The 27,745-nt window shown below is 39.3% G+C and overlaps 3 protein-coding genes across 5 annotated transcripts; all 3 read right to left on the reverse strand.

Moving 5' to 3' along the window:
• Positions 1–391: 391 nt before the first annotated feature.
• On the reverse strand, positions 392–3,887 carry gtf2a2 (general transcription factor IIA, 2). Of its 3 annotated transcripts, none has more exons than XM_030377098.1 (5): positions 3,664–3,887; positions 3,153–3,257; positions 2,753–2,879; positions 2,178–2,227; positions 392–1,005 (listed from the first exon to the last, which is right to left on the reverse strand). In XM_030377098.1, the coding sequence occupies exons 1-4, from the start codon at positions 3,733–3,735 to the stop codon at positions 2,208–2,210; spliced, it is 324 nt and encodes a 107-aa protein (XP_030232958.1). In that variant the 5' UTR covers positions 3,736–3,887; the 3' UTR covers positions 392–1,005; positions 2,178–2,207. The 3 variants fall into 3 exon arrangements, with proteins under 3 accessions (XP_030232958.1, XP_030232957.1, XP_030232956.1); XM_030377097.1 differs by having other exon boundaries at positions 2,165–2,227; XM_030377096.1 differs by lacking the exon at positions 2,178–2,227.
• A 2,571-nt stretch (positions 3,888–6,458) lies between these two features.
• LOC115558714 (tripartite motif-containing protein 16) lies at positions 6,459–27,715 on the reverse strand. Its single transcript, XM_030377093.1, has 3 exons — positions 26,257–27,715; positions 10,233–11,303; positions 6,459–8,796 (listed from the first exon to the last, which is right to left on the reverse strand). The coding sequence occupies exons 2-3, from the start codon at positions 11,299–11,301 to the stop codon at positions 8,243–8,245; spliced, it is 1,623 nt and encodes a 540-aa protein (XP_030232953.1). The 5' UTR covers positions 11,302–11,303; positions 26,257–27,715; the 3' UTR covers positions 6,459–8,242.
• LOC115558944 (E3 ubiquitin/ISG15 ligase TRIM25-like) lies at positions 18,587–22,266 on the reverse strand. The gene is made up of 3 exons (XM_030377493.1): positions 21,082–22,266; positions 19,338–19,392; positions 18,587–19,150 (listed from the first exon to the last, which is right to left on the reverse strand). Exons 1-3 carry the CDS (start codon positions 22,264–22,266, stop codon positions 18,597–18,599), a joined length of 1,794 nt encoding a protein of 597 aa, XP_030233353.1. The 3' UTR covers positions 18,587–18,596.
• Positions 27,716–27,745: the final 30 nt, after the last annotated feature.

Genomic DNA, 27,745 nt, shown 5'->3' on the forward strand with positions numbered 1-27,745 from the left:
AGACTACAAGTCAATATGAATATAAGGTCAAAATAATATAGGGAATGGCTTTGAGCAGGGCAACATCTTTTGCCAGACAGAGGATGCATTGTGTTCTGTATCTTCTGTAAAACTTCGGACAATATGATTTTACTTTCTTCCTGGGGTCACAATGGGCTTTTGAAGATATGCTGATGATCCCCATTTTTGTCCTTATCTCGGGCGACAGGTTTGTTTATCCAAGGTCAAATCGACGTTTAATTCCTATGCATAGATCCAGGCATAATAGATAACAAAAAGGTGTGGTGGCCTATGCAATTTCAAGCACTCGCAATTTTATAGCTCTCATTCGATTTTTAGGAACATGATTCTGGGCTGACAATTTTAAGTAGAGACAATGTTTTCAAGTATGATGTGTTTGAATAGAAGTTTAATGTTCATTGATCATATTCACCCTAATAGGGAAGTGAACCTTTGTTTTCCCTAGGCCTAAAGGTTGCACCACAGTCTTTTGGAAAATTGCACAGAATAACGTATTCCATCAATAGCATGTCAGTAATGGTTCAATATTTGCTCATAACTGAATGACGGGCAAGATGCATGCTGTATTAAGAGGGGGGGGGGCAGCAGCTATTGTTCTAATTATATGCCCACTTCATCAGGTTAGAATCGGTAGGCAAATTCAACATACCAGCCTACATAAACATATTGTACACACTTCATTTCAAATATAGGTTTATTAAAGATGACTCAGCTCAACAATACCACTCAAAATGTGGCGATTGCCTGATAAAAAAAACAAAAAGTAAGAATCATGCAACTACTATGGCTAGACTGGTCCGTTCACTCACTGGTCCTACAGATTCAAGGTCATATATGTACAAGGTTTGTTTCAACTCTTCTTTACAGAAAATTTCTGTGATAAATTATATATACAGTCTTGACTGTGGTTAAGGCTTTGTCCTGTGCCCCCATTTTCCATCTTGTCTACAGATGTTCTTCACTCAGCTGCATTTGACCCAGTGTCTGAGGGAAGAGGGCAAAGAGAAGGTTCAGATGTGGTGGAACAAGTGACGGTAGCAGTATAAAGAAGACACTAACCCAAGTATAGAAGTTTTGGAAATCTGTCCTTATAGGCAAGAGCAATATACAAATGTATTTATATATATCCATTAATAAAGAGGCTGTACAGTACTGAAATTAATGCTTACGATGACTGTATTTTTTTATTAGATGGTTTCACTAGCCTGAAAATCAAGACCCACATCTAGAAAGCTGTAGGGTCTGGCAACGCGTAATGAAAATAGCCCACATGAAGGGCGGTGTCACACCAAAATTGTACCGCCTACGTAATCCGCGTTCGAAAATTCCAAACCTGCCTGGCAACTGATGATCGCGTCGAACGTTGCCTGGCAACGGACGATCGCGTTGAACTATAACGTCTTTTATCTAAATTTAATTAACACAAGCTAGCTAGACTACATACACTTTAAACACTCAGTTTACTAGCTAAATTCGATTAAACAATTAAATACAATACAAATATAAACTACGATACACTTTAAACACTCAGTTTACTAGCTAAATTCGATTCAACAATTAAATACAATACAAATATAAACTACGATACACTTTAAACACTCAGTTTACTAGCTAAATTCGATTCAACAATTAAATACAATACAAATATAAACTACGATACACTTTAAACACTCATTTTACTAGCTAAATTCAATACAAATATAAAGTAAAAACAAGTGATATCTGTATTATGTTATTTCGTCTTGATGAGCGCGAATGTTTTTTGAAACCTGCCTGGCAACGGACAATCGCGTCGATCGATGACGTAATGTTTCGACGCGGATTACGTAGGCGGTACAATTTTCGCCCCCAGTACAATTTTGGTGTGACAGCACCAAGCATGCATTTTCACACAACATTACCACCAATCAGAAGAATACAAGGGGTGCCGTATCCGGAACCCCATACGCTAAACTACCAGCGGAGCTAACTGATAGATTAGACTCTTGCCGTATCCGGTCGCTAAAACAGCAAAAATGTCCTTTCAAATGAAAGCTTTTATCACCATCTTCTGTTCCTCTTTTAGAAGAAAAGACACATAACTATTTTATTGTAGCGGCCAAAGCAGTTTCAAACAATTGGTGTTCTTCCGTAGCCATCTTACAATGTTTACTGACTTATTCCGTAGCAGCGCTGTCGTCATCTGCTTAGCTCGCTTCTGGGCCGCCTATGTCAGATACACCGATGTGATTGGTTAATGTTCTGATCAAGGCGAGTCGGGGAATGATATATATTACTCATTCCCAGAGTGACTCGCTGAGCAAATTCAAATTGTGCTCTTGCAAGAACTCTGGATTTCCAGGGTAATGTTTCACCGTATTCAAGAATAAAGTCACAATGTGCAAGATTGAGCCAATCCCAGGTAGGCAAAACAACTCAATAACAGTATTATGTACACTCTGGTTTTGCCACTGTGTTACACGAACAACCGCAGCTATTAAGCTGGCTTGGTGAGTGGAAGGGATTCAATAGTAAGAGTATTGTAAACAAAGAGGTAGAGGCTGGCTAGCATTGTTTATTGTAGAATATATCAGTCAATGGATGTGATTGTATTAATAACTACTTCAGATATAGTAGTAAGCTCAAGCGACTTGAAGTGTCACACATTGGGAATTTAACTTGTATAACAACAAGTAATCCAAACTTGACACATAAATATTTTTGTAAAAGTATTTGTGAAGAGTTAACTTACTCTTTCCATCGCAAGCGACAATTTTGACTTTATCCACCTTGACCAGGTCAGTGACTTCCCTGAACTCCACGTCGTTCAAAACAAATGTCCACACGTTGTCGCAGAATCTGTAGGTGTTTAGTGAGCCCTGGAGGTAAAACAAAACATGTATTTAGCATATGAAAGATGTTTTCTTCGTTTCTGTAATATATGGTCTTTCTTTAACCAGTAGAAGTAGAAAGTAAGCTAAACATTTTGCAATACAGGCTTTTGAAGATATGGTATGGATCCGCATGCACATCATGTTATTTGCCCAGGAGAATGACATGTATGAGAATCAGTAACATATTTTCGAAGCCTGTAAACCAAAAGGTTTACTATGGACCCACACACAAACACAGTTGATCAATAAGCAACTTACCCGGAAGTTGACCCTGTTCCGTACCCGGTTGGCCAGTGCTGTATTGATGGCTTTATCGAACTGGAGCAGCACCTGTAGTGCTAGTTGGGGGGTTATTTGCTGTGTCTACAAAAAAAGGAGGAAATCAACACAACAACAATTTTTGCTGACGTGGCTGGCTGGTGGGGTACGTTTAATTCATAACCCTAATATTGTGAAAGACTATAAAGGGCTGTAGTCATCTAACCCTAACTCAATAATTATCGAGCTGGTTTAAAATAAATAAAAAGATACACGACAGAAGGTTAGCTGGCCATCACAGAATTATCCTCATGTATTGGTGTTAGCATCCCTACGGGGCAACAAAGGGGGTAAAACGTATAACGCTTACAATTGACCGAGCAAAACGATGCACAACAACATATTCAGCAGCAAGAAACTACAGATGGAAATCAACATGGATAACATTTCGGTCATACTAACATAGTGGTCCACTAGAAAAGCGCGCTAACAGCTAACCGTCCCCCGTTACCTGGATGAGCTCGTCCAGGCTCTCCTGGAGACTGTTGCCCAGCGTCGTGTTTCTGTAGAGCTGATACGCCATTGCTATAAACGGATATCGTTGCTAATAAAGTCACAATTATGTCGCAAAAGCTTCCCGAACAACAATCAATTCCCCAGAACTAGCAAGCGAGCTGTTGTAGCACTGGTGGTTCTAATCACGTGATCTGTGTACGGGTCGCACGAAGGACCAAAACGGTCGAAGACATTTGGATGGACCGTGACCGTATGCACTATGCATGTGAATGTCGACATTATGTTGTAATAATTTTACATCCAATTTACAAGGCATAAAGGTGTTATAAATAGTTTACAGCGCGATGCAACATCAGTTTGACTAATAAGTGCAAATACTGTGTTTCAGGATTACACCACTAGGTGGTAGCAAAATTCAAAGTATAAATCTAAGGGGAAAAATGCAGCATACTTCTTGTGTGTTACATTCACAAATGTCAACGTCAACAAATGTGTGTTATTTAGGGTTACGACTAGTAGTAGCAGACTGATGCCACTAAAAGCAATTCTTATGGTGAGATACAATGATTATATTAAATTCTATATTCATTATTGTCCCATGAGAACATTTGTTTTTACCCTGGCTCATGCTGGAGCGTTGTCTGATATACATCAGACAACAACTATACATAACAACATAATTACAGTTTACAACATATTAAAAATATAATGGCTGCCATGGCTTGATATTGCACATGGGCACATGGGTTTATGGCTTATCATTTTGCACATCCTGTCCATAATCTTGGACGTTTTAAAGCACTTCTATACATTGTCACCAATGTTCATGGTCTCAGTTATAATTCAGCATTGAACATTTGCTCAAGGGAAAATTGTAAGCAAAATATATATATTTAAAGTGTTCAACAATTAATAAGGCTGTACAATTCATGTCTGTTAGGAATAATGGCTTTGTGGTTAAGAATAAGAATAATTTATATTAAATGCTGACTGCCATTCGTTTCACATCTCTATCATTACCAGGATGGTTCAAATAATGAAGCAACATTGACATTAGGCAAATTTGAGTGTGTATTTACAGAATGCAGTTCTTCATTAAGGGAGGCAAACACAACAAGAAAAGACGTGATACATCATGATTAGATCAGTCTATGTGGCTACTTCAGGATTATTAATGGTTATTTGGGTGGGTCTTAAAGCTGAAATATTGTATCTATTTATCTGAATGTGAAAAAGAGTATAATGCAGTTATTTGGACACCGTAGTGAAGGGTTGGAGCAACATAAAGGAAAAACCATTAACATGATCTATGAATTTGGGTTCTCAAATAAAAAGTAATGGCGTTCACTTAACTTATTTAAATCTCTTATGGTTGTGGCTCTCTGTGAGTGTTGGAGACTGCGGTGTAAGTAATGATGATAAATAAAGACAACAAGCAGGAAACAGTAACAGCTTCCTTTATTTAATTACTGTCAAACTGAATGACTAGAGCTAAACGTACCATTCACCACATGCAGCAATTCACACATCGGTATCATTAACACTTTCGGGTGTCATGTTTTAATAATAAAAAAAATAATAACCCTTTTTAATCTCACCTGAATAATTTGTTTCACATTTTCACCCTATAACCCTTTCTGTTTTGAATGCATGGCTGAAAGACTAAATCTTAAAACACACAGTAAATCTTGAAACACACATAAAGTTCTGCCATTTAGAACAGGGCTGTCAAAGCTTTTATAAGGAAGTTCAATCTTTTTGATATACATCAACGGATGTTTGGGATGAAGCTTTTTCAGGCTGTTCAGAGGGCAGAATAGTGTATAGGGCTAGGGTTAGATTCGCCATGTCAGCGGTCTACCTGAAGGCATCCTTGAGCAAGAAGCCACTAACTGCTACTTAATGATATGTATCTGAACTCAGTGAGTGGCTTGGACAATAGCGTCTGCTAAAAGGCATGTCTGCTGAGGCCACCCATAAGAGCTTAACTAATACAGGATTAGTTTGAAAGATCTGGAATTGGTTAATAAAGGATTTCTTAATTTCTTCATTGTCATTATGTACCTCTTAAACAACTCAAAGTTTTTGTGTAATGACCCTTTGACTTTAAAGATTGGGCTTATACTGACTGATGTAGGCAACTATAGGCATAAAGTTTATAAAGCAATAAAGGGTTTAGAACTATATCAAACATTTTTTCTGACTGTTCAATATCTTCCACGAGAATGTACTGGCTGAACTGTGTACTTCTTTAATTATTGTGACGCCCAGACACTCAAAGGTATCTCTGAGAAGACTAAATAACTTAGACAATAATATGTCTTATCAGACAGAGCATGATAAACTCAAGCGTGTGAGATCATAACATGACACTAAAAACCTGAAGAGTAAACTTCTCATGATTATTAATTAATAAAAAAAACATAATATATGAACCCGAAGAAGGAACTTGGATTGTAAAACTTCCTATTAAAAGATTCTGTATGATTCAAGTCACGTATCAGTGGACCTTGTGTGGATACAGGGATTCTGTTCAGCAACAATTCTCTCGGCTGAAGCTCACTGTGGGAAACTAATTTGATGTATTTAGTTTAGATTATCACCAGCTGACATTAACAAGATTAATTATAGTGCACTGCAGACATTTGTTCATTGAGATCTAAAGGCTTTATTAAGCAAGAAATAATCTCCCCAAATTAAGTTCCCTGAGTATATTTGTCATTTACTGTAATTACAAAGCAATCTTAAATATAAGAACTGCTCATCTTTTGAAGTTCCAAATGGTAATCCGTATCCTAAATCCTAAAATAAGTTCTAATTAGCAAATGAGTCGAAAAAACATGTCTGCTTGAAACGCGCAATGCATTTGTATAAAAAGAGCTCCATACACTAGAAACATTTTGGTTCTGTGTATATAGAATTGGGCGTTCTTCCACATCGTCACATGATACTATTCACATAACAACGTAATGTGGAATATAAAAAACAAAGAAAAAAGGTTGACAATGTGTTTTGCATTGACGCATTTCAACTGATGATGCCTTAAGAGAAGCATGTCAATACAACAGAAGAATCCAAGCATGTATTTAGTACGAGTGGGTACGAGTATAATCGATCAATCGCTTATCGTCGTAGACGTGCCTCGTCTATCTTTTTTCAGAACCTTTTAGGCCCCTAACAGGAGAGGCACGTCATAACAACTCATTGGCTCCATTTATTAAACGTAGTCTCTGTACAAAATAGAAAATAAATAAATATATTGATAAAACCTACACAGTGGCTTTGAGCTTGTGCACGAAACAGGCCCAATTCTTCACGACGATCACCATGTTAAACAAAATCGCGTCCACTACTTAAATCAGTTGTGACGTAAATGGGCATCGCACTGGTGAAAAAGACCTTTCACCCCTTAACCTCATACAGCCACTGAGGATGTGTTCATGTTTCATCCATCCATCCCTTGACCGCATACAGCCAGTTAAGATGTTTGTATGCTGCATCCTTTTGACCCTTAACCTCATACTGACAGTGAAGATGTGTGCTGTGCATCCTTCATCCTATCGCTAAAATACCCTTTGTATTTGGAGGATTCAATTATAATGGCAGTTTTGCCAAACGGGTATAGTATAATTGTATAATGTTAAAATAGAAAGAAATAGAAAGGTTTGCTGCTAGGATAACAAGAGAGTTGAGCTTTGGAGAAACATCTGCTAAACATGGAAGAATCATCGGCTGAACACACAAGAACATTCAGTTGGATCAACTTGTTTAACATGATGCTTTATTAATGATAATTAATAATGAATAATTTGTTGCTTACATAATAAACAGAACAACTAAAATAATAGCAGAACCAGACATCAAAATTATAAAGATGTGCACATATCTTTAATAACTGAACATGTTATGCTGCTATGTTTTTCCCAAAATAACACAATTAATCTATATTCAGTTTAAAGTTATTCACAACATAAACATCATCAGCTTCCCCATAGACCGCTTGTATTTTTGAATACAATATTAAATCTGCTTTAAATCAGGTTCCTGCACACTAACTTGCTACTTTGTGTGGGAAGTTACTCTAGTTTACCGCTTGTCTGAAAGCTCTGTTAGGCAGAGTGGTTTTACGTTAAATTGTTTATTAATCATGGGCATGAGCACCGCGGACTAGAAGGTGCCAACTTTAGGTGTGAGGTGTGCCTTAAGAGCTCTATAATGACACGGTTTCTGGGGGTGTGAAGTATATGTTATCGTAATATTTATGGGGAAATTACTGTTGTGTAATAGATCTAGAATAGAGATCATTCCAATCTTATTATGTTAATAGCGGCAGAATGGTATGATCCAGGCTGTTTCTTAGGGAATTAAGGGCCACTGCAACTTGGGGATAGTTGATGAGATGGACTATTGTGATTAGTGTAACAACTGTAAATACCTTACATATATTTGTAAATATTTTGTAAATATGTGAAATATAACATTGCTAAAAATATGTTTCTGATTGTGTGTGTGTCTGTGTGTGTGTGTGTGTGTGTGTGTGTGTGGGTGTGGGTGTGGGTGTGTGTGTGTGTGTGTTAATATGAATGACACAGACAAACTGAGGAACCAGGCCCTAACACAAACCCAGGGTAGAGGTCCTGGGTGAAGGTGGACTGGAAGGTGTGGATGTGTGTCAGTGTGTCTGAGGACCCTCCTACATCTGGGGACACTCTGTAGAAGGACAGAGTGCCAGCAGGCCGGTCCAGATACACTCCAACTCTGTTAGAGCCAGCGGGGGGGAGACGTATCTCTTTTCCAATATTGTTGTACCGGGAAATGTATACACCATCATCAGAACATTGAAGACTCCAGGACGTGCTGTTCCCTCCAAGCCTGCTGTCATTAGCCTTTCCTTTCCTTGTGATTTCTCTGTATGTCACTCCTATAGAAACACGTCCTTCCCTCTCTACCTCCCAGTAACAGCGGCCAGTCAGACCCTCTCTACACAGCACCTGGGACCGGGAATCAAATCTCTCTGGGTGATCCGGATACGACTGGTCCCCTCCAACTATCGTCACCGTTCTGTGGTCCTCAGACAGAGAGAGTCGTCTGTGGGCTGTGTTTGGGTCCAGTGTGAGTTCACAGGCATCTGATGGGAGAACAAGACATAAGGCTGCTGAATTATTATAATTACAATAAAATATGTATTATTATTATTAGTATTACTAATAACACCATTGCCACATATAAAGTTTAACCTCCCCATATCAGAGCTGAAGCATAGTGGACAAGCTGATCTTTTCAGCCCGAGGTGTGTGAGATTGCCGTCACTCATCTACCATTGAAATTGTTCAGCCAAACCAAAAACGTGGCAAAATGTGGTACCTTAGGTCCCTGGTTAACATGTGAGCAGCATTAAAGCAGATGCACTTCAGAAGTGCACTGTGTGTGTGTGTGTGTGTGTGTGTGTGGGTGTGTGTGTGTGTGTGTGTGTGTGTGTGTGTGTGTGTGTGTGTGTGTGTGTGTATGTGTGTGTGTGTGTGTGTGTGTGTGTGTGTGTGTGTGTGTGTGTGTGTGTGTGTGTGTGTGTGTGTGTGTGTGTGCATGCGTGTGCTCTATGCTTGAGCTCTGATGTGTGTAAGCCTTGATATTAATACCATTCTAGTTTAATCTGTGGGAATAGTCCTATCATTATAATAATCTTATTATTAATGTGTTGTTATGTATAATAGAATGACAGTAGTGATAACAAAAACGTGTTAGTAATTATAACTAATAATAGGATGATAATAATATAAATAACAGTTGTTTATGTATTAGAATATATTTACATATATATACATCATATCATAGACATATAATTACTAATAATGAATAAAGGGAAGGTAGAACCTTTGTGTCTCACAAAGTGGTTGTGAACATTTGTGGGTTGTCTTAACTTGAATTTAGAAAATATGTAAATCCGACATTCTCTGCAACTTCAAGCTCTTTCATAGTGGTCGATTAATGGGATGAATCAAACAACGTTTTCTAAAAGACTGAAAGGCCAGAGTCTCCATTGGGACCCATTGTAATATAAACAGGGGGGCGTCACATATAAATCCCCTGTGCTCAACAAGTATATTTTCAATCTATTAAGAATTTTACGTCTGTTAAACAAGAACCACGTAACAGATGAGACTTTACATTTGACGTCATCACGCTCAACAGAAGTCAATGAGACAAAGCGAAAATATATGAAAACGGGTGTAAAACTAAAACTGTTGAATCCCGACAAGTATGATATCGAAAATCTGTTAAGATAACTATACAGATCAAAATGTGATGTTTTCGTGGAAAAAGTATGTTCAAAGGTTAGGAGGAAAAAAATAATTGGTCGGCTACATAGTTTGCAGAGAACAATAGAAAAACAATGCAGTCTAAGAAGAACATAAGATGAACGCTGCTGAGCAGCACTCAGCTAATTGACCCAAAAAATAACACGTTCATTTTGACAGACTTGATTGGGATTGTGAACAATGTAAATATTCATAAGAAACATGATGTCAAGCATAATTTTCATCATTTTGTTGTGATGACACTTACACTTTTTTAGAGCTGATTTCAGGTCAGGCACCTTCTTCATCTCCATGTCCAGTGTCTCCTTCAGCTGATCCAGAGAACTCCTCAACGTCCCTACGTATGATGGATGACGGACCTCCACCGTTTTCCAGTCTCTGGTGGGTGGAGGATTCTTCAGGGACATGAAAGTCTGGAGGAAGAAGAGGTGGTCTTCACTGTGTGAGAACTGTGTCACCTCTGAGCTTCTTTTGGTCAGTTCTTCTATTTCCTGCTCAAGTTCTTTGGTGAGGCCTTCAGCTTGTTCTTCTGTTGATTTCAGCTTCTCTTTTACCATTTCGTTGAGATCATCACGACACTTTTCAATACAGTGTATCAGTGCAGTGAGGACCTCCACACCATCCGCAATTTCTCTGTCTGCGTCTACTTTGATGAGTCTTACTGTGTCTTTGATCTCCTGAATTGTTTGTTGTCTCTCCGTGATCATCTGCTGAACTTCAGTCTCCATCTCTCCCAGCTGGGCCATCTTAACTTCATATTCCTCCTTTAACGGTACAACAGGATGGGACTTGTGGTCCATCTCTGTGCAGAACAGACACACACACACCTGTTCAGTCTGGCAGAATTGCGCCAGAAGTTGGTTGTGTTTCTTACACATCCTGTCTTCCAGATGGTTCATAGGCTGGACCAGTTGATGTCTCTTCAGAATTGCAATTCTCTGATGAGGCTCCAGGTGGGTCTGACAGTATGAGATAAAACACACCAGGCAGGACTTCACAGCCTTCAGCTGGGAGCCAGTACAGACGTCACAGGGAACTTCTCCAGGTTCAACACAAGGCTGCTCTGTAACTCGTATGAACGTTGTAAACTGATCAACCATCTCTGAAAAGAGGGTATTGACCCGTAAATCAGGCCTTATTTGGAAGATCTCGTTGCAAACTGGACATTTGTACTGGTCTTTTTCATCCCAGAACGTTGTAATACAGGTTCTGCAGAAGTTGTGTCCACATGGTGTGGAGACTGGGCTGTTGAACACATCCAGACAGATGGGACATGAAAAGTTCTCCTCAGACCAGGAACTGTTAGAAGTGGCCATTCCTAGAAAACATTTGAATTATTAGGTTAAAAAGAGTGCCTTTGTTTTTTCATAATGTGTTCAAAAGTTAAATAAAAAAAAAGTCATAATGTTTGAATCTATGCATAATACATATTTTTGTTTCAAACAGAACAGGCAGGTACAACATGGAACCCCAGACACGTCAGCTTTATCATGATTTTGGGTCCATGTGTAAATGTTTTCGGGCTGTCAGATCTTCGTTCAACGATATTCTACCTTGGTCACTAATTATCAGTTATGTGTTAAATAATGGTACTAATGTGTCAATGAATATGACGTTAGTTCTTACTAAAAATTATTTCAGAAAAGAAAATTGTTGGAATATTAAATTTTCTCTCGTTGCTATGGTGGTTGACGCTGATATCGCAGAATTTTTTTTCGCCATTAAATTGCGTTTTGATAAGGGTTCTAGTAAGCAATGTGCCTGTTACTGTCATAAAAGTGGTGCAATGAGTAGGGGACTTAGGGGTCAAGGACACCAACAAGTGAGCTATAGACCAGGGGTGGCGCAGGCTCCTTTACACCTTTTGACATAGACTTGTCCACAGGCCAGTTGTGTTTACATGCCTTCAGGCACAAATTTCTACTTTATTCTACTGTTGAAGGTCACGCCCCTTTTCCCCTCCTTTCGGGCTAGAGAGGCCAAAATGCACATTCGCCGTTGTCCCCCGAATTACATCTCCGAGATTTAGAGTCCTAGTGCTTACAAAAATATAACTTTGGCCCGCAATAGCTAGTACATCAGAATGCGGTGTAAAAGGCAGTTTTGGAGATAGGAAGTCCTACTGCCCTTGTACTTGACAACCTTATTTTAGGACCTCACTGGGACCGCCACATCGAACCTTGGCCCTCTCAGGCCCCGGGTCAGAGAGGGGAGTCAAGTGGTTTAGTGTTAGGGTTACAGTTATGGTCCACCTTAGGTCCACCTTAGACTGAGACTGGGTACCCCCAGCCCATTCTGCCGGCGATTTGAATTTGCCCTGCACAAGGGTATGGAGAAGAGCAATACATTTCTCCCGCTTTTGCGGGAGCCAATCACCATGCTGGCTCTTCCCCCTGCTGCGCTATTGGCTGGTTTAATCGAATGAAAACAGGGCAGCTACGGCAAGCAGCCAATTGCCTAAAAAGTATTGGACAATTCTGTGTGAGCCTTTGCTGTAGAGCAAGAGTGCCCCTATTTATATTATAGCAGACCCTAATGGCCTAATTCTAGGCTCCCATTAATGGCTTGTTTATTTACATCTTTGTATGACCTCTCAGGGAGGGATTGCATCACTTCCGGTTGGACTAGGACCACCAAATGTATCATCTTGTAAGTCCTTAAAAAAAAGACCCGATGTCTTTAGCTGATTCCCAAGGGTACAAGACTATTCACCCACCAATTCCAACACTTCCGGTTGGACTAGAGCCTCCAAACATATGTTTCTAGTAATGTTTAATGCCCTCATTCATTTAGAAGTGGTCAATAGGAGTAAATCCCCCCAACCTATAAACCCATGGCCCACGGTCACACACACACACACACACACACACACACACACACACACACACACACACACACACACACACACACACACACACACACACACACACACACACACACACACACACACACACACACACACCATACACACACACTATGGGGAGACACATACACACACAGAGACAATTGAATAGCATACTTGACTCTTCTGTCTTCTCACACGCTCAATAATGTGGTTGATGATTGAGATAATTCAGGTAGATTCCATTTTCCATCTTTAGAAATGAAACAACTATTAATCTGGTTCTTCATTCCTTTACTGGTTCTTCGTCCTTCATTCCTAACCTCTTACACATGAGGGTTTTTTGCCTCGGCGGCACTCGGGAGAAACTGTTCTGTCTGGCGCACCTTAGAAGATCTGTCTATTTGCCAGCGGAGCTCAGTTTACAACAAAACAAAACAATGTATGGCAGCTCAACTGTCACATGCTGTTATGTTATCAAAACCCACTCTAAAGCAGAATCTATATCAAAATGTTGTCAATCAGAATGTGTCATCAATATTGTTTGTTTTTGCAGACAGAAACTTGAGATGACTTGTTACGTGACGTTTAGACCTAAAAAAACTCAGGCATCTCACATTTTTAGAGCCGTTATTGTAAAACCATTACGTTTTCCCGTGTTGACGAACGTAGTTATACTACATTTTGATGTGAGACTGGGTTAAGATGACACATAGCTATTGGAAAGAAGTGTCACTCCATACTTCATGACCACATATGCACTTCCTCATGATGTATATGACATCAAAACCCGATCTGTGATAAGACGCAGGCCTACAGAAAATAAGACTCATACAAAATGATGTTTAAACCTTCACTGACAAAGATGGCCAACGTCATGACTACTAATAATAATCATGATAACAACTGTGCATTATATATAATATCATCGAATAATAATATTAATAATAATGATAATGATAACAATAATGCAAAGATTAACTGTGAATACCTAATATTCTTATTAATGATAATACAGTTTACTCCCAGCTGAACGGTTCTGGTTCCGATCCCCAATGTCAGCAGCCTAACCTGACGGCCTCATCATGCTCCCTAAGCCATACTTGTTCTTAAGGACCACTTTGGATAAAGAATCTGCTTATATATTAATTAATTAAATAGTAGTTTATTTTTGACAAATAGCAGTGCGGCCAATTATCTTCATCAAAAACAGTGATAAGATTCCAGTAGGCTACAGTTTAGCTTTGTTGTTAATAAACCTATTCAACAAAGTTTTTTTACCGCAATCAATAAATTTAAATCAACCTATGATGATATTCAGGCGATATTTATGACATATGACAGATCAGAGTTGACTACAGTACCTTTGTCTTCTTCCTGCTGTGATAAAGTGAGCCATACCAAACCGTGCGACTCATTACAAGGAAACGATGTTGTGAACCAACCAGTTGGACCAGTTCCCTGGCCACACATATACGCAGACACACACAGTTTGAGGTGTGTTTAATACTTTAATTGTTGTTACAACAGTGTTGTTACAACAGTGAATTCACTGTTGTTATTCTACGTTTTCCTATTATTGGGTGTCAAGCAGCGAAGCTGCGAGAAAACCTATTGTTTTTGTATGTTTTCCTATTATTATTATTATTATTATTATTATTCTGCCATGGGAGTCTATGGCAGCCCATAGAACACCTTGGTCAAAAGTTGTGAAATTTGGCACACGGATTCAGGATAGTCCCATGATCCCTCACAGCAAATTTGTGGTCACTAACTCGTGAGCTCTAGCTCCACCAACAGGTCAAAGTTGGACATGTATTCATGTTTATAACTTTTGACCCATTTATCCAATATTCAAAACAAGGTATCATTGGAATCCTTGGGCCATGCCGAGTTCAACGTCATTTTGCGCCATGATGGACTTTCCGCCAACTTGGTTTATGTCAAAAACCTTAAACTTGTACATATCATAACCAAACTTGTTTATGCTCTGTAATTAATGAAGATGTTTTTTAACTCCTCTCTCTTCACATTAGTATGTTTCAAACTTATTGTCAATGTCTGGTGATACCGTCAGACCAACCCATGTAGCTAATTTTCAAGGTGAAAGGAAATCAGGTATCAGGAAAGGGCAAATGAGCTGAACGGGTTCTTTAATAGGTTCAGCACGGGGCCTTTGGCTACCTCCCCGGCCTCTGATAACCACACAGACCCTACATCCTCCCCACCCACAAAGCCCCCCCCCCCTCAGCTCAAGTTACTGAGACATCACCTACTGCCCCCCCAACATGTTCTGACCCCCACCAAGACCCATCACTACCCCACACTTCTCTGACCTGTCTGTCTGTTTCCAGCAGCCAGGTGAGAATGCAGCTTGAGAGATTAGGCCAGAACAAGGCAGAAGGTCCAGATGGCATCAGCCCCAGGGTTCTGAAAGCCTGCACAGGTCAATTATGTGGCATTCTACAGCATCTTTTCAACCTCAGCCTCAGCCAGGGCAGGGTGCCAGTGCTGTGGAAAACGTCCTGCCTTGTTCCAGTCCCAAAGAAACCCTCTCCCTCTGTCCTCAATGACTACAGACCAGTTGCCCTAACATCACACATCATGAAGGTACTTGAGAGGCTGGTCTTGGCCCACCTGACTCCACAGGTGACCAGCTATCTGGACCCATTGCAGTTTGCATACCGCCCAAGGGTGGGGGTTGAGGAAGCCATCATCTACCTACTCCATAGAGCCCACTCTCACCTAGACAAGTCGGGAAGCACTGTGAGGATCATGTTTTTTTATTTTTCAAGTGCTTTTAACACCATACAGCCAGTACTGTTACGTGAGAAGCTGGAGCTGATGCAGGTAGACATCACCACAATATCATGGATTACCTGAATGACAGACCCCAGTTTTTGAGGCTGGGGAGGTCTGTTTCTGAGCAAGCAGTCAGTGGCACAGGAGCGCCGCAGGGGACTGTGCTGTCCCCTTTCCTCTTCTCACTATACACTTCAGACTTCCAGTGTAACTCTGAGGCTTGTCATTTACAAAAGTTCTCAGACAATACTGCGGTAGTGGGGTGTATCAGTGGTGGAGATGAGAAAGAATACAGGCAGCCGGTGGATACCTTTGTTGCATAGGGAAAAACCACCTTGTTTTAAATGTAACAAAGACCAAGGAAATGGTGGTGGACTTCAGGAGGGCCAGGCCTGAGCTAAGCACCATCTCTATCCTTAGGGACAAAGTGCAGGTGGTAGAGAGGTATAAATACTTGGGTGTGCACATGAACAATAAACTGGACTGGAAGCAAAAAACAGAGGCTGTTTACAAGAAGGGTCAGAGCAGACTCTACTTCTTGAGGAAGCTTAGGTCTTTTAATGTGAGAAGCAAAATGTTATTTATGTTTTGTCTGTTGTGGCAAGTCTCAGTCTGTTGTGGCAAGTGCCATTTTCTTTGCAGCCATTAGTTGGAGCAGCGGCATAAGGGCTTGTGACTCTAAAAAGATAAGCGAGCTGATTAGGAGGGCTGGCTATGTGCTGGGGACTGCTGTAGTGTCCCTGGAGGTGGTGATGGAGAGAAGGATGGTACAGAAATTGAGTATTTGAGTATTATGGATGATAACACGCGCAATCCCTTGCACAATCTAGTGAGTAAACAAAAGAGTGTTTTTTGTGGGAGGCCATGACAGCTAAGCTGCAGAAAGGACAGATTTAAGAATACGGTTTACCTACTGCCGTTGCACTTTATAACTGCTCCCCTTTTTAGTTAGGACAGAAGATAGGTATTGTGGGTGCATGGTTTTGTTTAGGTGGGATATGTATGTATGCATGTGTTGTGTTGTGTTGTGTTGTGTTGTGTTGTGTATGTATGCTGGCTGCTGGAACACCTACATTTCTCTGCTAAGATAAATAAAGTATATCTTATCCTATCTTATCTTGATCAATTATTTCTCATGGAAACATCAGAATTTGGCCACCATGTTGAAAGTTGTCGAAATCAATAGTAAATATCAAGAGGCCACAAATTCTGTCTAAATCAAAGATTAAGAAAGAAAGAAAGAAAGCAAGAAAGAAAGAAAGAAAGCAAGAAAGAAAGAAAGAAAGAAAGAAAGAAAGAATACAACTTAAGATATAATAAGAAACTTGGGGAAACAGTGACAGAATATCCAGCAAAGTGGATCGAGGAAGTGACAAGTTAATCAATTTGTTTTAATTTGACCGTGTATTTTTATTGATTTAGTTAGTTAGTAAATTTTATTTAGGTTTACTCGGGATGTCATGGAGACTACCCATAATCCTTAAGGGTAACAGCCCTGTTACCTTGGAAAGGGTTGGCTTTTGAGTTATTTCTAACACTCATTGTCATTTATGACAAAAGACATACAGGGTTGTGGTACATTTTGTCAGGCTGGCTAATTAGGCAGCTAACATGAGTCTCTATGAAACTATATGAGTCTAAATAATTATGCTGTAATCATGCCGCAGGGATATGAAAAGAAATGCAATTATATAACAGAAAACTACATATCTAGCTACCAAGTTAATGCTGACAACAGCAAAGATTTATGGAAAGTTTGAGAACATTAAGTTAGCTGTATGAAATTAGCTGCCAATGATGAAAAGATGAGATGGCGCAAGAGACGATAGCTAAAATGAGCTTATTTGTTTGAAAAATAAAAAGTGTTTAAAAGGTAAATGAAGAATATAAGGAAAGTATAAATAATATGCAAAATTCTGTAGTATACTTTTTTAATGGTATAATAGCGACATATAGAGAAGTGTGCTGCTAGGATAACCAACAGAGAGCTGGGCTCTGGGGAAACATCTGCTAAACATGGAGCATTTCAAATGAAGAAACAGGAAGAATCATCGGCTGAACACACAAGAACATTTAGTTGGATAAACTTGAGTTGTTTGTCATAATTATGCTTTATTAACAAATACAACAGAATGCATTGTCCCTCACACCAAAACCAGACCAACTAAAATAATAAGAGGTACCAGACATTACAAATCATAAACCGATATTTACATATCTTTAATAACTCAACATGTTCTGGTGCCATGTTTTTTCTGAAAATAACCGAACTGACAGAACTCACTCTGGTCAGATAAAATTACTTGTTCGGAACTTACTGTTACAATCAATCAATGTTTAACATAAATTTAGATTTTTGATTAAATCTTTTTAAAAGCTGCTTAGTGAACCGGGGTGCTAATGATCCGGTGTGACTGAGAGGGTGAAGAGCCACTGCATCCGGGGGAGTCAGTTAGAAGCTGGTGGCGGACGGGTGTAGCATCTGCACCTTGTTCTCCTTTTGCATATCATTCAAAACAAAATTGCCGTCATATTTTGGGAAAATTGTGATCTAACCTAACTCTTCTCTCCTAACGCCGCTGATCCACTGTGCCTCATTGGCTGTATCCTAGGCCAATTAGAGTTTACTTACGCCTTTTAACATTCCATAATCAGTATCTGCTTAAGTTGTGTATTTGACTTTTTATGTTTTTGACGCTTAATACAAGATTAACCTTAAATATAACTTTGGAAATTATGCTATGAGGCTAACTACATGTTTTGTAGTTCTCTTCTGGGAGTCAGAACTCTACACACTTACTGTTGTAGCTGAGCCATTCTCATTTTGTTAGTTACCCCTGGGTTCTTTACTAGACAGAGTGTGTAGGTTTGTGTGTGTGTGTGTGTGTGTGTGTGTGTGTTTGTGTGTGTGTGTGTGTGTGTGTGTGTGTGTGTGTGTGTGTGTGTGTGTGTGTGTGTGTGTGTGTGTCAATACGAACGACACAGACACACTGAGGAATCAGGGCCTAACACAAACCCAGGGTAGAGGTCCTGGGTGAAGGTGGACTTGAAGTTGTGGATGTGTGTCAGTGTGTCTGAGGACCCTCCTACATCTGGGGACACTCTGTAGAAGGACAGAGTGCCAGCAGGCCGGTCCAGATACACTCCAACTCTGTTAGATCCAGCGGGGGGGAGACGTATCTCTGTTACACTATTGTTGTACCGGGGAATGTATACACCATCATCAGAACATTGAAGACTCCAGGACGTGTTCTTCCCTCCAAGCCTGCTGTCATTAGCCTTTCCTTTCCTTGTGATTTCTCTGTAAGTCATTCCTATAGAAATGCGTCCTTTCTTCTCTACCTCCCAGTAACAGCGGCCAGTCAGACCCTCTCTACACAGCACCTGGGACCGGGAATCAAATCTCTCTGGGTGATCCGGATACGACTTGACCCCTCCAACCATCGTCACCGTTCTGTGGTCCTCAGACAGAGAGAGTAGTCTGTGGGCTGTGTTTGGGTCCAGTGTGAGTTCAAAGGCATCTGATGGGAGAACAAGACATTAGGCTGCGGAATTATTATAATTACAATAAAATATGTATTATTATTAGTATTACTGATAACGCCATTGCCACATATAAAGTTTAACCTCCCCATATCAGAGTTGAAGCATAGTGGACAAGCTGATCTTTTCAGCCCGAAGTGTGTGAGATTCCCGTCACTCATCTACCATTGAAATTGGTCAGCCAAACCAAAAATGTGGCAAAATGTGGTTCCTTAGGTCCCTGGTTAACATGTGAGCAGCATTAAAGCAGATGCACTTCAGAAGTGCACTGTGTGTGTGTGTGTGTGTGTGTGTGTGTGTGTGTGTGTGTGTGTGTGTGTGTGTGTGTGTGTGTGTGTGTGTTTGTGCTCTATGCTTGAGCTCTGATGTGTGTAAGCCTTAATATGAATACCATCCTACTTTAATCTGTGGGAATAGTCCTATCATTATAATAATCTTATTATTAGAGATGTCCGATATTATCGGCCCACCGATATTATCGGCCCGATATTAGCATAAAAATGTAATATCGGTCAATATCGGTATCGGATTTTTTTTGCCTTAAAACCGATTTTATTTTTTTTTATTTTTTTTATAGCTCAAATAAATGTTTTCAAAATTGTGCAGTACAGTGCACATTGTAATTGACTCATATTTGTGCATTTATTCAATTAAGGTTATTGAGTTTTAGTTAAAGAAACATACTGCTATGTTGCACATAGTTGTTCAGGTACAATGTTTTATCATTTGTGAAGTCAAGTTTGCCCTATTTGTTGTGGGCATTGTCAAGATTATCTCAGGGAGAGTGTAATCCAAACTGTTGTCTGAGACCATTAAAAAAACAAAAATAAACATGGCACTTTTCCCTTAAATTAAGTTGAAGTATTTTTCTTATTTTGCACAGACAATGTTAACGTTTGGAAAGCCTTGTTGCATTCAAGAATGCATCCAGTGGGGCATCAAAATAACATTAAGCATGTTGTGTTAATTCCACAACAGGAGATATGTAATGTTACCTAAATTAGGTTTGAGGAAAAATAAATAACCCAAATATCGACATCCGTATCGGCTGATATCGGAATCGAAAATTTAGAGTTGGACAATATCGCATATCGGATATCGGCAAAAAAGCCAATATCGGACATCCCTACTTATTATGAATGTTTTGTTATGTATAATAGAATGACAGTACTGATAACAAAAACGTGTTAGTAATTATAACTAATAATAGGATGATAATAATATAAATAACAGTTAGAATATAGAATATTAGAATATATTTATATATATACATCATATCATAGACATATAACTTGAATTTAGAAAATATGTAAATCCGACATTCTCTGCAACTTCAAGCAAAAAACCTCTTTCATAGTGATCGATTTATGGGATGATTCAAACAACATTTTCTAAAAGACTGAAAGGCCAGAGTCTCCATTGGGACCCTTTGTAATGTAAACAGGGGGGCGTAACATATAAATCCCCTGTGCTCAACAAGTATATTTTCAATCTATTAAGAATTTTACGTCTGTTAAACAAGAACCACGTAACAGATGAGACTTTATATTTGACGTCATCACGCTCAACAGAAGTCAATGAGACAAAGTGAAAATATATGAAAACGGGTGTAAAACTAAAAATGTTGAATCCCGACGTATAAATGATATCGAAAATCAGTTCAGATAAGTATATAGAACAAAATGCCATGTTTTAGTGAGTACGTGTGTTCAAAGATTAGAAGGACAAAAAAATCATTTTTTTTGGTCTGAAGTAGTTTAAATCGTACAGAAATTGATTTATGTTATTAAATATTTGATCTAAATATTAAATATAACTTTGGCCAAAGTTTGTAGATAATAATCAAGAAACAATGCAGCTTAAGAAGAACATAAGATGAACGCTGCTGAGCAGCTCTTAACTAATTGACCCAAAAAATAACACGTTCATTTTGACAGACTTGATTTGGCTCTTGGACAATACACATTTTCATAAGAAACATGATGTCAAGCATCATTTTCATCATTGTGTTGTGATGACACTTACACTTAGTTAGAGTTGATTTCAAGACAGGCAGCTTCTTCATATCCAGGTTCAGTGTTTCCTCCAGCTGATCCAGGGATCTCCTCAAGGTCTCTAAGAATGACGGAGGATGGAACTCCACCGTTGTCCAGTCCCTGGTTGGTGGAGGATTCCTCGGGGTTCTAAAGGTCTGGAGGAAGTGGAGGTGGTCTTCAGTGTGTGAGAGCTGCTTCACCTCTGAGCTTCTATTGGTCAGATCTTCTATTTCCTGCTCCAGCTCCTTGATGAGGCCTTCAGCTTGTTTCTCTGTGGATTTCAGTTCCTCTTTAATAGTTTGGTTGAGATTATCACGGCACTTTTCAATGCAGCGCATCAGAGCAGTGAGAATCTGCACACCATCGGCTATTGCTCTGTCTGCGTCAGCTCTGCTGCATTTGAATGTGTCTTTGATCTCCTGAATCTTTCGTTGTCGCTCCTGGATCATCTGCTGAACTTCAGACTCTATCTTCTCCAGCTTGGCTCTCTTTACTTCATATTCCTCCTTTAGGGGTACAACAGGATGGGACTTGTGGTCCATCTCTGTGCAGGACAGACACACACACACCTGTTCAGTATGGCAGTAGAGCTCCAGAAGCTGTTGATGTTTCTTACACATCCGGTCTTCCAGACGGTCCATAGGCTCAACCAGCTGATGTTTCTTCAGAACGGAAACTCTCTGATGGGGCTCCAGGTGGGTTTGGCAGTAGGAGATAAGACACATTAGGCAGGACTTCAAAGCCTTCAGCTGAGTTCCAGTACAGACGTCACAGGGAACTTCTCCTGGTCCAACACAAGGCTGCTCTTTTACCAGTACAGACTTTCTATAGTGATCAACCATCTCTGATATGAAGGTATTGACCTGTAAATCAGGTCTTGTGGGAAAAGTCTGGTTGCAAACAGGACATTTGTGCTGGACTTTGTCATCCCAGAACTTTGTAATACAGGTTCTGCAGAAGTTGTGTCCACATGGTGTGGAAACGGGGCTGTTGAACACTTCCAGACAGATGGAACATGAAAAGTGCTCTTCAGACCAGGATGTTTTGGAAGAGGCCATTCCTAGAAAACATTTGTTTTAGTTAAAAAACGATTACACAATTTTTGTGTTTTTTATAAATACTTTATAAATACTACTTTATAAAACGTACATAATCATATTAACAAGTATTAGAAGAATCATACATATTATGTACATATGTATCACATTGGTGGTGAGACATACTTACTTTAAATTTTTAAAGCCTTCACAACAGAATTAGATACGGTCAATTAGTAGGGATAGTATAAAGTACCCTGATTATAATGATAGTTATCTATTTATGTATCTTTCAATGTGTAGTAACTTAAATACATATCTTAACACGTTGTGGAAGCTGTATAATTTAGTATAGTTTTACATAGTTAGACAATAAGAATATTCTAAAAAGAATATGACATTAAGCGAACCGTACCTAATCTTCTCCAGGATGACAATGTGTTCTGTCCGGTGTCGTATGAAAATAAAAAAGTAAAACACAAGGAAATAAAGATTTGATGATTAAAGAAATTCTGATGTTTACCAAAAACAAAACATACGTCTTTAGAAAAGAGACAGAACGTTAAAAAGGGTCTCTAAGGTGTCAAAGGTAAAGATCGAGCTGCTGGGCTCCTTAGTGTGGAAGACAGATCAAATGAGGAAGCAGACTTTGAACGACAGCAGGTATTTGTCAGGGCTTGGCTTCCATCAGAACGCACGACCATAAGTTTATTATATATAAGTATAAGTGATGAGATAAGAGGTTTAATGAAGCCCATATAAAGCTATAAAGCCACCAGGTCCCAGGGATAACATCTATTCTGAGTTTAAAAAGTAAAACCCTATGTTGTCAAGGGTGTTTTTGTTGATTGTGGAGGCTGTTGTCCAAGGTTTATAACCAGTGGCAGGCCGTAAATATGTTTAGGTGTTCAGGTGTTTACTGTTGAGAGGTGAATAAACTATTTCTGACATATCAGAGGTGGGTGAACTGCATTTATTTGCGTTAAGCCTCCACGACCGCCCTCCGCCTTTAGTCTTTGTGTGTGTGGCTGCGTAAACTTTGTGCATAGGGCTACTACCACATAGCCTCGACAACAACAAGACCAACATATTGTTGCTAAAAAATAATTACTAATAGGCTATATAATAATCTAAACGGCAGTGCCTCCCCGCTGGTGACCCATGCCCCTCCCGTAGATCTGCTCTGGCGCCGACTCTGTACACTTCGTACTGCTGCGCTCAGGGAAGCGTTTCAGAACTATGGCTGCATGGACAAATAGACTAAAATTTAGCTTCTACCCAAGGGCCATAAAGGCGCTGAACGTTGCCAAGACCTGACCCCTCGGACAATCACGCACATGCACACGCTCATTCACACGCTCATTCACACAACATGTGGCAGCTACCATTACGCTGTACTCATACCTGTACCTGTATATTGACAAATAAAGATCATTCATTCATTCATTCTCACAAACACACACACACACACACACGCACACACACACACATCCTGATTTTATTCTATAAAGGACCCTCTCCCAGCGCCTCACATAGCCAGTGAAGACAAGCTTATACTCCGCCCATTCCCCAAATATCCTATGTATTTAGAGGATTTTCATACACTTTTTAATCAAAGTGTATAATAGTGCAGCAAATGGTCGTGTCCAGATGAGGAGGATTATTAAAAAATAATAAGTGGGTGTGCATTCTTATATGCATCCATGTTTTAGAGCCATTGTTTTTTCAGGTTAGTTGTTTTCCTTGTTAGAGTACTACAGGTAGGCTATCACTCTTTCACAGACACAAATACAATACAAAGAGATCCAAAACAAAACAAACGTTTTTGCGATAGAACCAGGGGCGTAGCCAGAGCGGTATCTGGGTTGGAAACCCCTGTTATCTGATTGGCCACCTGGGGTGCCACTCAGAGTTGGATGCTTATGACATCTCATTCCTCCTCTTGTTGAGAGAAGCGTTTATTTGGACATTCGGCCGTGCCTTGAGAAAGGCCCTCAACATTGAGGTTTGTGAAACATTCAGCCACATATCACCAGGGCTGCAGAACTATGCTGTACTTATTCTACCTAAGATCATTTGGCACTTTGGCGGTCCCTCTGTTCATGATTAAAACCTGACATTCAAAGATGAGAAGGGCATCATGTCACAAAGATTAAATTTGGTCTTAATCAGGCCAATTCCGAAACTAATAGCAAAGCAAAGTGAATAAAATCAAATATACATAAATATGATGATATGCACAGCCGAAAAATTCTTTAACCTTTACCTGTGCTAAAAGATAAAGTAAAAAAAATTATTCAGGTTGCACAGGAAAATAACAGGACAAAGAAAAAGTGTATGTAATTTAACAGAGCCTTTAATATGTAAGCTTGAGAAAATCAACATGTACTTTAGCTTAGTGAGGTTGTTATTGAATAAAACAACCTCGCAGTAAAGTTTGTAATATTGGTGGCCACCATTATTATGTATATTTTTCAAGACAATTTCTGTTTGATAATATTTTGTGGAGCCATATCTTGTGGTTTCAGTCTTACAGAAAATAAAACAATATTTGACCCGGGTGGATCAGAGAGGTCTGTACAAGTTGGTCTGTAATGACAAATTGTTTTTCTTTTTTAATTTACTTCCATTACAGTAACAACCGTGTCACACACAAATGCTATCTGGGAATCTGAGTGAATGATCGCCTCTAATCAGCAATCACAGAATTCAGTCATGCTCCTTAGATGCCAGGTTAGGGCTACATACTCATTTTCTGAAAAGGTCTATGGACCCCTGAAGTAGTCTTGGCCACCCCATGTGACCAAGCTACTATTCAACACCCCAAATCCTGAATAAACTGGAACCAGAGACTGCTACATTATCAGAGACACAAGCGTTATTGGCTCAAGACACAGTATGGGAAGACACACACACACATACACACAGAAACACAATTGAATAGCACTTGACTCATTGCCTCAGTGGCACTCGCTGTTCTGTCTGGCGCACCTTAGAATATCTATCTATTAACCAGCGAAGCTTAGTTTACGACAAAAAAATAAAACAATGTATGGCAGCTCTACTGTCACATGCCGTTATGTTATCAAAACCCATTTTAAAGCAGAATCTATATCAAAATATTGCCAATCTAAATATGTCATCAATGTTGTTTGTTTTTGCAGACAGAAACTTGAGACGACTTGTTACGTGACGTTAAGACAGGCCTATAAAAGAATAGGCCAAAAGAAACGTAGGCATCTCATATTTTTATAGCCGGTATTGTCAAACCATTACGTTTCCGTGTTGACCAACGTAGTTATAGGCCTACTACATTTTGATGTGAGACTGGGGTAAGATGACACATAGCTACTGGAAAATAAGTGCCACTCCATACTGCATGACCATATATGCCCTTCCTTATGATGTATATGACATCAAAACCCGATCTGTGATAAGACGCAGGCCTACAGAAAATAAGACTCATACAAAATGATGTTTAAACCTTCACTGACAAAGATGGCCAACGTCATGACTACTAATAATAATCATGATAACAACTTTGCATTATATATAATATCATCGAATAATAATATTAATAATAATGATAATGACACCAATAATGCAAAGATTAACTGTGAATACCTAATATTCTTATTAATGATAATACAGTTTACTCCCAGCTGAACGGTTCTGGTTCCGATCCCCAATGTCAGCAGCCTAACCTGACGGCCTCATAGAGCAACATGCCCGCTAAGCCCTACCTGTTTTTAAGGACCACTTTGTATAAAGAATCTGCTTATATATTAATTCATTCAATAGTAGTTTATTTTTGACAAATAGCAGTGCGCCCAATTAACTTCATTAAAAACAGTGATAAGATTCCAGTAGGCTACAGTTTAGCTTTGTTGTTAATAAACATATTCAACAAAGTTTTTTTACCGCAATCAATACATTTAAATCAACCTATCGAGATGATATTCAGGCGATACATATTTATGACATATGACGGATCAGAGTTGACTACAGTACCTTTGTTTTCTTCCTGGTGTGTTAAAGTGAGCCACACCAAACCGTCCGACTCATTACAAGGAAACGATGTTGTGAACCAAACAGTTGGACCAGTTCCCCGCCCACCCACACACGCAGACACACACAGTTTGAGGTGTGTTTAATACTGTAATTGGAAGTCTATGGCAGCCCATAGAACGCCTTGGTCAAAAGTTGTGAAATTGATATATGTATATTTAGCAGAAAAGGACATGTCTAGCTACCAAATTAATGCTGACAACAACAAAGATTTATGGAAAGTTTGAGAACATTAAGTGAGCTGTAGATAAAATGAGCTGCCAATTGTGAAAAGATGAATTGGTGCAAGAGACGATAGCTAACATTAGCTTATTGGACCAGCTCTAAACAGTGTTTAAAAGGTAAATGAAGAATATAAGGAAAGTATAAATAATATGCAAAATATTGTAGTATACTATTATAGTGGTATAATAGCGACATATAGAAGTGTGCTGCTAGGATAACCAACAGAGAGCTGAGCTCTGGGGAAACATCTGCTAAACATGTAGCATTTCAAATCAAGCAGGAAGAATCATACACTGAACACACAAGAACATTTAGTTGGATCAACTTGAGTTGTTTATCCCGATTATACTTCATTAACAAACATTACTTTTGTAACCGGTTGAAATAAGAGTCTGTTTTTGTGGCATGTTTGCTTCCGATGAGTTAACAGCTAACAATCAGTAATGTAATCAATGGTTATTAGAAACACCTATAATAGAAACACCTATAGCAGAGTGAAACATGTTCAGTTAAAAGTCCCAGTGCTGTAATACTCGATAACAGAACTCACTCTGGTCAGATAAAATTACTTGTTTGGAACTTACTGGTATAATTACAATCAATCAATGTTTAACATAAATTTAGCATTTTTTATTAAATCTTTGTAAAAGCTGCTTAGTGAACCGGGGTGCTAATGATCCGGTGTGACTGAGAGGGTGAAGAGCCTGTGCATCCGGAGTCAGTTAGAAGTTGGTGGCTCACGTGTGTAGCAAGTTGCAACTGCACCTTGTACTCCTTTTGCATATCATTCAAAGCAAAATTGCCTTCGTCATATTTTGGCCAAATTGTGATCTAACCTAACTCTTCTCTACTAACGCTGCCGATTCACTGTGCCTCATTGGCTGTATCCTAAGCCAATTAGAGTTTACAAACACCTTTTAACATTCCATAATCACTATCTGCTTAAGTTTTGTATTTGACTTTTTATGTTTTTGACGCTAAATACAAGATAAACCTTAAATATGACTATGGAAATTATGTTATGAGGCTAACTACATGTTTTGTAGTTCACTTCTGGGAGTCAGAACTCAACACACTTGCTGTTTTAGCTGAGCCATTCTCATTTTGTTAGTTACCCCTGGGTGCTTTACTTGATAAAGTGTGTAGGTGTGTGTGTGTGTGTGTGTGTGTGTGTGTGTGTGTGTGTGTGTGTGTGTGTGTGTGTGTG

The sequence above is a fragment of the Gadus morhua genome, chromosome 14, assembly GCF_902167405.1.
Source record: "Gadus morhua chromosome 14, gadMor3.0, whole genome shotgun sequence".
In the NCBI taxonomy this organism is placed as follows: Eukaryota; Metazoa; Chordata; class Actinopteri; order Gadiformes; family Gadidae; genus Gadus; species Gadus morhua.